The 13,287-nt window shown below is 35.8% G+C and overlaps 1 protein-coding gene across 1 annotated transcript in view; it reads left to right on the top strand.

Moving 5' to 3' along the window:
• LOC136849420 (uncharacterized) overlaps positions 1-8,286 on the top strand; it is a 22,619-nt gene extending 14,333 nt beyond the window's left edge. The window contains exons 2-3 of the mRNA XM_067122771.1: positions 7,203-7,239; positions 8,047-8,286. Of these exons, the coding sequence (XP_066978872.1) occupies positions 7,203-7,239; positions 8,047-8,286 (277 nt within the window). The remainder of the gene's footprint in view (positions 1-7,202; positions 7,240-8,046) is intronic.
• Positions 8,287-13,287: the final 5,001 nt, after the last annotated feature.

The following is a 13,287-nucleotide window of genomic DNA, read 5'->3' as shown; positions in this document are numbered from 1 at the left end:
CGAGCAAAGCCGATCTTGCGAACATTCGGCGACCATCTCATCAAATTGTTATAATCATTTGTAAAAACACTTTAATCAATGAGCCGAACAATTTGACGACGGTTCCGTCTTTAAACCACGAAAAATGATTGACAAGACAATATTTTGAGATGAAACAACCCTGTAACCGAATCTCTAATCTTGAACAAAATGTCTACAAACGAAGACATTCGAGATGTCGATATCTGTAGAGATACATTCAGATTCAAAGAGAGAGAGAGAGAGAGAGAGAGAGAGAGAGAGAGAGAGAGATCTCGCTGATGATAATTACCCGTCAAAGCCTTAAACCAAAGCCTGATTGATCTGTTCACTAAATTACATGCTGTTTTGAAGATTATGGTAATCCCTGTTGGACTGAGTGGCTGTTTGTGGTGAGGGCATAGGCTTAGAAGACTTGTATCGGGAAGGTGGTGGCATAAGGTGATGGGCGGATAAAGAACGCAGAGCAAAGAGGAATTTAATGAAGGTGTTATTCCTTCGTTGTTTTCACGTCAGAATGGTATTCGACACGAAATCTGTGGATCAAAGGTTCTGTCATTATGTAAGTTTTCGAAACTTTTCCTTCGTTGTTTCCGTGTCTAAATGGTATTCGACACGAAATCTATGAGTTAACGGTTCTATTATTACGTCAATTTTCGATATCGATGTCTCTCTCTGTTTTGTTTTTGCTTCTGAATGGTATTTGACACGAAATCTATGAATTCAAAGTTCTATTATTGTGTCAATTTTCGATATCTTTTCCTGCTTTGTTTTGGCGTCTAAATGGTATTTGACACGAAATATATCGATCAAAGGTTCTATCATTATGTCAGTTTTCGATAATTTTTATGATAGTTTTTTTTTTTCCTTTCTGTTCGTGGAAAACACCACTGTGTAAATAAGTAGGTGTCTGATATTTTAGTAAAATGTTACTGAGTTATTCAATAACTTTTTTATGAGACCTTTTTCCTTTTATTCGTGGGGACCATCTCTGTTAAATTAGGAGAGTATTAAATAATTACCTGGTTGTTTAATAGCTACTTTTTTTTTTTTGGCTTGAATGGAATTGTAAACAAACCCAACATAAAGTTTGTCTCTTACTGAATAGAAAATACGGCTTATGTATTATATGAATTATGGGTTGCTTAATGTATATAAATCTATCTTATCTGTATCTTATTTACTTTCAGGATTTTCAAAACGAGAAGGAGGCAGCAAGATATTGCCAGAATATCAGATTCTGAATTACATTGTAGTCATACCTACAAGTTATAATGACGTCACTGCCATCTACTGCAAATCACAGAAATTTTTTTACTTCTTTACTATTCCATGATTCTTTTAATCGCCTATCATTTGATTCTTCATTCTCCTTCTTGCATCCTTCTGGCCTGGGCTAGTAACGTGTATTACGTTATCAGGCATTTTATTTACAGAAGATATTTTTCTTAGGTAACTGAAGAGTAATATATAGCCTGATCCGTAATCATTTTTGCTGTAAACACATTCCTACAGCCTCTGTCAAGGTAAGTGGTTTTGATAATTAATCATGTTTGGAATCAGATTTCATAAGTCAGTATTATATTCAGGGATGTTTTTACGATGGTGCTTACAAAATATTTTCTTTGTTAAACAGGACATTACTATACCCGCTGTCAAGGTGAGTGGTTTTGAAAATTTATCCTGTACTGTAAGAGATTTATAAGTTCGTATATCTCATAAAACTTGATTTTTTTTTAACTGACATTACTTTCGATTTCAGCTGAATGTCTGCGAAAATTTGTATGTACTTTTTGAAAGAAAATGAAAAAGGCAAAAGTCTGTAAAAATCACTTCCAAATGGAACCTATCATAAAGACAAACAATTTTCCAAAAGATCATTCACAAAATCAAAACGAAAAAAGCATCGGCAACAAAGAGCGAATCTAGATAGATACCATTCGCTGAAAATGTATAAGAAGAAAATTGCCATTACTGCCTGCTGAATCATACATTACTGCAGAAAATTGCCATTACTACCCGCTGAGTAATACATTAGTGCACACATTACAAACATACATACTCCGCCTCTTGCCGTGGGTAGTGGCATAATATCTTTGATCACTATCGTCACATACCGAGGAAAGAGAAAAATAATATCCATGTTAATTACATCAAGATAAAAACAAGGTCAAATGTCAAACTACGGTCATTAACATTATGAGAGGACACGTCGACTTTGTGCTTATCTGACCATCTTACAAAGCAACACGTATAGGAAATGTAAGTACATTTAATGGAATCGTAGTCTTGCTATGTTTAATGTTTAACAGTATTTTTTTTTTTAGAAAAGGTTTCCTACGGTGAAATTCTAAGTTTCATATATTTTAACCAGATGACAGAAAATCTCCTCCTATTGATGAATGTTACCAGACGTAATATTTCTTTTTGCTTGTAATAAGTATACTTTTTACTAGGAAAACTGAATGATCAGTGAATCATGCATGACCATGATTATTAATAATTACAAAATTATCATTGCAAAATTATCAGTGTACTGACAGCTACTTTAAACCTATGCTCTCTCTCTCTCTCTCTCTCTCTCTACTCTCCGTTTTCTGTGTACCTGAGAAAATTCACTTGGATTTTCGTGAACTGAGATTGATAATTAAAAATATTATGATCAACGGTAACATTCCTGAAATTAAAGGCATTTTATTCCCCAAGCAAAAATAAATATTTTCCTGGAAATAAGCCTGAAATAAAAACGAAAATGTGATGCGGCAAAAAGCTCCACAATTATTGCACCCCAGTATACAGGTAACGTAGAATGAAATCATATTGCAACAGGTCTCCAAACGAAGCGACTTCTTTCATTTTCATTTTTAAACTGATTTTTCATATGAGAATCGTGCCTCGTCTTTAACCAGGCGAAGACAAAAGGCTAACCCAAGTCGTGTCGCTGGCCCCGCTGAAAAGAAATTCGGAGGAGGCCTACAAAAACCCGTCTCCTTCCAATTGAGCTCAAAAGCCCTTGTCTCCGTCCACATCGTTTCTAATGAAGAACTCCGTCACGACGATCGTTACAGAGAGAACCACCCCCACCTCCCCGCGCCCCGCCCCCTCCCCTCGAAATTTCATTCTCCGATGTGATACATTGTGACAGGCGATCCGCGTGTGACCTCGTTATATTTCACTAAAGGCTTCGGTATCCTGCCGGCCAGGGTCAAAACAGGTCATTAGGAGAGGCTGTAACAAAAGCTTCTCGGGGGTCGTTGCCTTGCCACGTCTGGCCGTTCGGAGAGGATCTCTCTCTCTCTGTGTCAGGCTGAATTAATGATTTCTGTGATCTGGACGCTAAGGGATGCTTCTGTAGGGACATTTGAGAGTTTGCTGTTTGTCGCTAAATGGACGAAAACAACGGCGGCCGTGGTCGTATGGGTAGTAGACTTTATGGCAGAGAATACTCGGTGATCAAAATATTAGTACTCATAAGTACGTTTTCTTTTAGTTGGTCTTGAATTTGTGTTTTAATGACTTAAAATTTCAGCCATTCTAATTAAATACCGAATGAAAGTTTGTTCATTTGTTTATTTACAAGTAAGTTTACTGGAGTTATGTGAATAGTATTTTACATAGAGCGTGTATAGTTTCAGTACACATTTCTCATACATGGATTTGTTTGTAAAAAAGAGTATAGTGAAAATAGCAAAACATAACACTCAGACCCTCTGATATTCAAATGTGTCATTGTTCTAAGTAATAATGACGCAGACCTCACATAAAAGGAAAAATTCAAGGAAGATCTATAATATCCTACAATTATTATTATTATTATTATTATTATTATTATTATTATTATTATTATTATTATTATTATTATTATTATTATTATTATATTATCATTATTATTATTATTATTATTATTATTATTATTATTATTATTATTATTATTATTATTAAAAAAAGGTGAGCCCTTTAACCCAATTACTGAAAACATCTTTATTTTTCCAAGATTCCTATTTTAAAAGTAACTAGAATTATTGTGAGGCCAAAAATTGTTACAATCTATAATGTATAGGATACACTCTTTGGCCATTCAAATTTGGTACGACTTTAACTTTACAATATTTAGGGGATCCAAAGAGATGACTAGCAGATTTTAAATCACGAGAATATTCAAGAGTTTCAAAGAGAATGTTACCACTTTTTAGAGTGTGAAAATTTACGAATATTCCGTTGGACTTCTTGAAGCGTAAAACCGTGCTCGCTTAATAAATATATATAGCAGCTGTGCACTTTACAGAGCAGTGAATTCGATTTTTTCCGAGGTATTAACAAAACTTCTTTTTTCTTCTTCGGTTCCTCAACTTTGTTTTCATCATGGAATTGTAGTATGAAGAAGACTTGAACTTGAACTATAAGTGTTATTATATTTGTAATTTTACATGTTTTGCTAAATATTTTGTAAATCTCTTTAATTTTTATATTTTTAGGCCTTCCATCCTGTGAACCCTTGTCTGTATGATAATGTCTTATTTGAGTTGGTCCCATGTGAGTGTTTGTTTCTTTTAAGTAAATATAATCATAAAAGATCATCTTCACCTTTTTGCTTATAACATTTAAATGTATGGAAAAGTTTTTCCATAAATTTGACAATTACCCAGAAACGCAAAATAAATACATCTGTATGATAATGTCTTATTTGAGTTGGTTCCATGTGAGTGTTTGTTTCTTTTAAGTAAATATAATTATAAAGGATCAGTTTCACCTTTTTACTTATATAACATTTTAATATATATAAAAGTCTTTCCATAAAATTGACAATTACCCAGAAACACAAACTAAATACATCTGTATGATAATGTCTAATTTGAGTTGGTCCCACTGAATGTTTGTTTCTTCTAAGTAAATATAATTATAAAAGATAATTTTCACCTTTTTGCTTATATAACATTTAAATATATATAAAAGTCTTTCCATAAATTTGACAATTACCCAGAAACACAAACTGAATAGTAACTATACACGACAGTGAGATCCCAAACGTGGAAATACGACACGACAGCTGTACGGGACACGATAGGCAAACGAAAGTGAACAGAGAGCGCATTATGTACAGGATAAGAATAGGATGAGGATGAAACCTGAAGGGTGGGTGAGGCAGACAGAGAAGGAAGAATGATGGCCTTTGGAGTAGAATGAGTCATTCTCGAAGAAGAAAGAGCAGGAAAGGATGGTGACCTGAGATGAGGATTGGACCAATCTCCTGGCAGAAGGATGAGGAAGAATGACGGATGAGAGAGAAGGCTGGCGAGTCCTTCTTCAGCAGAATGAGAGGGAAGGATGGGATACTCTCAATTCTCTGGGAAAAGGGGGTCAAGACGATGATTAATCCGCGAGGGATTGCCGAAGGATTGTTTATATCCAGTCCTACAAAATAATGATGTATCGAAAGACCTGAAGATTCTGTTTGGCTTTTGAATGTTTATGTTTATAAACAAAGAATAGAAATGTACTGCCCTAATTTACAGACATATTAATCCATTTAGAAGAAATCCACATAGGTGTAAATGTAACTATAAATTAGAAATAATATATAAATTAGAAATATATATATATATATATATATATATATATATATATATATATAGGATATACAGAGAGCTTTCTGAAAACCTAAAAGGAGAATCGAGTAGGTTCTCGAAAGCTCTCGTTTGTATACATATTTTTCTAACATATATCACATTACATCATTGTGTGATTTCTTCACCATTTTATTGACTCGTGCTATTATGAGATTTTAATGGATTATTATTATTATTATTATTATTATTATTATTATTATTATTATTATTATTATTATTATTATTATTATTATCAAATCTCACAAATATTCGTTTGGAACCAGCCAGGGAGAGTAGATGATTATAAATCCTCACACGAATGTCTTTGTGCTATACTGCCCTAAAATGGAAAACTGCAGTATCTGCAAAATTTCCGAAATTGAGATATGCCACCTATTGGGCTCGTGAAACACTAATACACAAGTTACTAAAGTTTCAGAGTGCTTCTTCAATGCTTTCCACGAGTATTTAGGGGGTCCCATGTGCAGTATCTGCAAAATCAGTAGTAAGGCAAGGGAGTATCTACCATTTTTTCTCAGTTCTGTATTTTTGCAGATACTGCAGTCTTCAATTTTGGGGCAATATAGTTTAACAGGACCAAGACGGTAATCACCCTTTCTAAACCTGCCAAAGTTACCCCTTACCTGTCTACAGTACGCCAACAGATACTAAATAGTCACTTACCTCTCCACATTCACCAGCGATCAGTGCTATATCAGTGGTATCCTAGATATTTGGTTTTTCTGTGCTAGCATTGCCTCTATGCGCCCTGAAATTTCAAGCAGACAGGAAAATAATGATAAGCGATAAGTAAGCAAGCAGGCAGATATATCAATAGAAATATTGCACAGCCACTTCAAATTGTTTAAGCAAAGCACAATTTTTCGTTTCTGCTTGTAGGCAAATGACACATCATGTCAGGTAGAATAAGCATCCAGTAAGATTTTATGCACTCCACTGAGTTTAAGTTGGCTGTTTAATTTTTCAGTTTCTTAATTATTAGTAAGTTAGGCAAATCTTGAATGTCCTTGGAAAACTGGAGATGAAATTAACAATCAAGAGAATGGGCACCTTTATCGGCTTTAACTTTGAAATTTGTTCACAAAAAAAAAAAAAAAATAAGAACACAATTGAATTTTAAGAACAGAAATGAGTAGGTGCCTGTAATATTTACCAACAATTCTTCCAATGTAGCAAAAAAGGAAAAAAAAAAATAGTAATCTCGATCACAAAATATGATACGCTGGAATTCCTTTATCTTTACTCTCTAAAATGTATGGTCTTTTGATTATATCCTCAATATATATCGAAGCTGAACCCAGAGCAATTTAAAGGTAAATGACCTATAAATCAAGCAAATTGAAATGGTTTCAATTCCTATTTTTAGCCGAAATTACATAATATTTGTGATTAGGAACCGAGGATAGCAGGCAACTGCCATAAATGCTATCAACTATGAAAGAGGGATCGGCTATTTTGCTCAATAGACTCCCTTAATGGACTATCATTTGTTTGATGTAAAAGCCTACTAATAGAATACTGCATGACGATTACGTCCCATCGGCATTTTTGCAACAGCCCCGAGAAGGAGAAGGAGGAGGAGGAGGAGGAAGGAGTAAAAATGCACGAATGAATATATCTCTCCTAAAGTTTTCTTCGGCTATTTATGGGCCACTTTACCTCGAGTATTGCCCAGTAAAGCCGAGAAAATATTATCTTACAAAACCGACCTGGATGGATAGCGGTCGCCGTGCTTTATCCACGAGGTAATGACACGTAATTAAGAGCGATGTCGACCCCGCCCACCCGAGGTACCACCCATTATTATCCTGATCACCTGGTGGATATACCTGGTGGATGATACCAAGGCGGAGAGTAAATCCTCCCCGTCTCGAGCGTTCCTCATTTTCCAGACTTCTTCCTTCATCTTTCTCTCTCTCTCTTCAGGTAGACCCGTAAAATGATTCCGAGGCCCTTCGAGTATTAAGTTCCTTATGACTGTAATTTGCCATGACACACGAGATGGAGGTGTTAAAAATACCCCTCTCTGAGATGGTACGGATGGTGACCCACTTCTCTAAACAGAGAGAGAGAGAGAGAGAGAGAGAGAGAGAGAGAGAGAGAGAGAGAGAGAGAGAGAGAGAGAGAGAGAGAGAGAGAAATCTAATGATAAATAATCAAGTAAAAGCTACGAAGGGAAATTTTCAAGCAATTGGTTTTTAGATCCGCAACGAACTTTGCAACTCCCAAGCGATCTATTAGCAGTCTTGTTAACCCATCGTTCAAAAGGAAATGATCCCGCCTATGAAAGGATAAAGATAAACTGAACAAAGAGCGAAGAACCCCGTCCGTCACGAGACCCAAATGGCCCGGCCAATCCATTGGAACAAAATCGAATCAAAGACCAACCTGCACTTTCCAGATCTCACGCCGAGAAAGAGATCAATTGACCGAACTCGACCTCGTCTGTGACCCGAGAGAATTCGAGCTGACTCTAATAACCGATTCCCGGGCCCGAACCGGACCACCGCTGTCACAACATCGGCCCTCACGCCCGATCGAACCCTTGGTCGGGCCGGGATCTAACCCCCGGGAGAGATGGGGAGATGAGGAGGGAGGTTCGTCCTCGCTTCGAACGGGATTCGATCCTAATGCCCCATAATGGCCGACGACTTTCGAGATAATATGGGGGAAATTTTTAGCTTTTCAGTTGGGGATTAGGATTCATGGCTGGTGGCTTCCAATAGAAGCCATTCAATGGAGGTGATGTCGGGCTTTTAAGCTTGTATTGGACGGGGAGAGAGAGAGAGAGAGAGAGAGAGAGAGAGAGAGAGAGAGAGAGAGAGAGAGAGAATATGGTTCTACGCAATTTTTGACTTAATCTTACCTTCTTGGTCCTGTTAGACTATAGCTCGTTTGAGGAATTGTTATCCTCTACGATCCCTGGCTGGTTCCAATCGAATAATAATAATAATAATAATAATAATAATAATAATAATAATAATAATAATCACAGCCACGTGGGTAATTTACATCAGGATCGTACCCAAGACTCTCAAATGAAAGGCAAGGGCGCTACCAACTGACCCGGTAGCGCCCTTGCTGTTCATTTGAGAGTTTTTTGTTCGATTCCAGAGAGAGAGAGAGAGAGAGAGAGAGAGAGAGAGAGAGAGAGAGAGAATATGATTCTGCTCAACATCTGACTTAATCTGACGTCAAAATTATACCCCAAAACACACACATACAGTATATTATTCTGCAGATTCAGAATCCTACGTATTATGGTCAACAGCTATGAAGATTTTAACAATCCTATAAGTAACTAACGTTTCCTCAAACGTTGCTACTGTAATATAAACGTTCATGAAATATGTATGTTACATTCATTCTGACTCTCTGTCTGTCTGTCTGTCCGTCTGTTATCTGATTCCTATATCAATATGTCTGTCAGTATGTTTGTCTCTGGAACAAAGATCTAACTACATCCTTCTTGCTTACCCGACACAGTAAGAACTCAGTTTTAGATTATGAATGTGTTGCATAAATCTAAAAGATACGGTTGAAAAATTTCATAGCCTCTCCCCTAATACTCAAGCGTATCCTCATTTTACTGTATAAATGCACAATACATCCCGAAATACCAATGTATTTACTCTTAGAGCAAACATGGAAAATATCATTAACGAACATTATTGTCTGCAATATACACAGGATAAGTATAGGGCAACTAGGCGCATGTTTCATAAGCATCATTAGAGTAGCTGAAAAAACATTAAATAAAATGAAGAAGATCCAAATTTAAAAAGAAAATACAATTTGTTCAAGACAACAAAATGGCAGTAAATGTGATCTTAAACACCGGCAGCTTCCCAGACAGGAATCATTACGAACAAGTTAATAACCGTTCAGGGCCAATCAGCTGATAAGAATGTATTGTACCAACAACCACTCCGAGCGGTTGTAACCAAATAGTACATTTTCACTGATGGTAGCAAGTTGGTATTAAGTCTCGTAAATACCTGTTTAACTCCTGCAATAGCATGTTGTTATGTTCATTCATCGTTTAGTGTTAATGAAACGTTCCAGGCAGTTTGACGATAAATCTGCCTAAGTATGACAATAGCCAATAAGAAAATGCCACGTAATTTGTAATCCTGCTGTTATTATCAGCAATAGATTAGAAAGTCAGAGAGAGAGAGAGAGAGAGAGAGAGAGAGAGAGAGAGAGAGAGAGAGAGAGAGAAAGAGAGAGAGAGAGAGAGAGAGAGAGAGAGATTGTTTTTGTGATAACAAAAGAAACACAAGAATACAGTAATGCTCCCTTCTGTATATAGACGAAATTTCAGAATTACGTTATAGTAAATGCTAACAGGGACAGAAATTAGTCCATGATGCTTTTATTAAAATACTTAAAAAATAGTTTAAAAACGTAAAAAAAAAATAGTCAAAATACGTTGAGAGAATGATGAACCACAATCGGTTTTTCTCCAAACTGAGCGTTTGGGAAAAAAATGAATCAAGGCGAAGCAAGTAGCGTAATCAATGACTCAGTAATCAACAAGCATTTCAGACCACAAGTAATCAACAACCATGTCAAATCACAAGTAATCAGTAAGCATGCCAAATCACAAGTAATCAATAAGCATGTCAAATTACAAACAATCAATGAGCAGGCCCAACCCCTAACCCCCCCCCCAAAAAAACACAAGTAATCAACAAGCATGTTGAACCACAATTAATCAACAAAGCATCTTGAACTGCAGGTAATCAACAAGCATATCGAAAGCACAAGTGATCAACAAGCATACGTCGAACCATTAGTGGTCAACAAATATTTCGAGCCACGAAGTGATCAACAAGCTTGTCGAACCACAAGTATTTAGCAAGCATATCGAACCACAGTTAATCAACAAAAGCATATCAAAGCACAAGCACCAGGCATATCAAACCACAAGTAATCAACATACATATCATGTCACAAGTAATCAACAAGCATGTCGAACCACAAATAATCAACAAACATATCAAACCACAAGTAATCAACAAAGCATATCGAACCACAAGTAATCAACAAGCATATCGAACCACAACTAATCAACAAGGTCATATCAAAACACATGCAAACAACAATTACATCAAACCACAAGTATTCAACAAGCATACCGAGTCACAAAGTACTCAACAAGCATATCAAACTACAATTAATCAACAAGCATATCAAATCACAAGTAATCAACAAGCATATCGAGTCCCAAGTAATCAACAAGCATATATAACCATAAATAATCAACAAGCATGTCGATCGACAAGTAATCAACAAGCATGTCGATCGACAAGTAATCAACAAGCACACCACTACATGTAATCAACAAGCATGTCGAACCACAACTAACCAGTAAGCATATCGAATCACAAATAATCAAGAAGTATATGAAACCGTAGATAATCAATAAGCATATGGAGCCACAAATAATCAACAAGCATGTCGATCCACAAGTAATCAACACGCATGTCGAACCACAAATAATCAACTAGCATGTCGATCGACAAATAATCAACAAACATATCACTACAAGTAATAAACAAGCATATCACTACAAGTAATTAACAAGCATATCGAACCACAAATAATCAACAACCATGTCGATCCACAAGTAATCAACAAGCATGTCGAACCACAAATACTCAACAAGCATGTCGATCGACAAATAATCAACAAGCATATCACTACAAGTAATCAACAAGCATATCACTACAAGTAATTAACAAGCATATCGAACCACAAATAAGCAACAAGCATGTCGATCCACAAGTAATCAACACGCATGTCGAACCACAAATAATCAACAAGCATGTCGATCGACAAATAATCAACAAGCATATCACTACAAGTAATCAACAAGCATTTCACAAGTCATTAACAAGTATATCGAACCACAAATAATCAACAAGCATACAGAACCACAAAACAGCGATAAATGCACCGTCAGTCAATATGAATAAATTACTGGTAAGATTCGTCTGAAGCCCCCAATGTACCTGAGTCAAATGTAGCCTTGTAAGTTGCTGACATTTACAAAGCCTTCAACAAACATTAGACATCGGGGAATATCCGATGTAGGAAGTTCTAATCACGTTCTTCCTGATTTAGTGGAATTTGCATAATAAACATTGACAACTTGTGGTTTTTTTCAAGCATTTTAACTAATGCTATTTGACTTTCAGCGCCTTTTATTGCACGATGAAAATGTTCATGTTTTATTTTTTGTAAACCTCTTAACTAGTGCCATTTTATTTTCAGCATTTTTTTTTACATTTTAATTTACAGAGATGAAGCGTAGGATGCAGGATACGATAATAAAATCGTTTATTGATGATTTCAACATATCCGCCTCCGCTTCTCCGTATCGTGTGTTTATTTATGTTTTTGCTTTGCTTATTTTTTTTTATTTGCTGATAGACAGTGTTACTTAATTCCACGATATACAATTTGGGGTAACAGTTTAGGGAAGAGGTTTTATCTTACTTTTGGAGGTTGTCATTCAACTCAACGTGAATTAATGAGAGGAACTTTGTGTCTTGTGTGTTTTTTTTTGTTTTTTTTTCAGAGAATAATGGTATCTAAACGAATTTGTAAGTTCCTGTCAAACAGGACTTATCAATCACACTTTTAAAATTCATCTTACATTTCGCCATTCTAGTCTTCTCGAAGATTGGTATTTTCTTCTTCTCTCTCTCTCTCTCTCTCTCTCTCTCTCTCTCTCTCTCTCTCTCTCTCTCTCTCTCTCTCTCTTATCGCTCTTTATTCTATCCAAGCATGATAAGCAAGCTCATGCGCTTCTGGGCAAAAGATTGGATTGTTGCTAATAATAATAATAATAATAATAATAATAATAATAATAATAATAATAATAATAATAGGAAAAAGACCTTCTTTAATACAGGATTTGTTAAACAAAATGGCAGTTTCAACAGCTTGATCACTATACCATCGAAATGAATATTGGTCAATTGCTCGCAACCATTCCAGCGCAAGAGAAGCAACTGATAAGACGAACTGAGCGTTTACTATATAAAATAAATGCTGTTGAAACTGCCATTTTGTTTAACAAAACCTGTAATAATAATAATAATAATAATAATAATAATAATAATAATGAACTCATGAAGATACCAGGTGTGACTAGGAAATAGCTCTCATTCTCAGCCAACTGGGAGGTGTTTTTTCTCCTCCTTTAAAAAAAAAAACCCTACCATAGAACTGGGTACCCGCGATCGAGTAAAGTTAAAGGAGATAGGATTACGCAGTATGTTTAGGCTAATATACTCTGTGTATGAGGGGAACTACACTTTCTTAGCTCGCTAGCGTGCATGGGTTCGAATCCCTTCGCGGAAGAAAAAGGATTCTTCATTTATTATTTGTTTGGATTCAAGGTTTGTAGTGAGAAGTGATTAAGAAATCTAGTTCAGAGGTCGTTGTAGTTATGAAAAGTACACACATATATGCGTTATAATTGACCAGTAGATTATATTATGCACTAATTAACGCACACACACACATATATAAAGAGAGAGAGAAGGTGAGTTCAAATTATAATGACGAAATGAGATTTGAGGTTCAAAAAGGTCATGGTAGAAATTACATTTTAAATAATAATTTTCTT

This window comes from Macrobrachium rosenbergii, chromosome 21, assembly GCF_040412425.1.
Source record: "Macrobrachium rosenbergii isolate ZJJX-2024 chromosome 21, ASM4041242v1, whole genome shotgun sequence".
Lineage (NCBI taxonomy): Eukaryota > Metazoa > Arthropoda > Malacostraca > Decapoda > Palaemonidae > Macrobrachium > Macrobrachium rosenbergii.
This window is presented reverse-complemented; position numbering and strand designations above follow the sequence as displayed.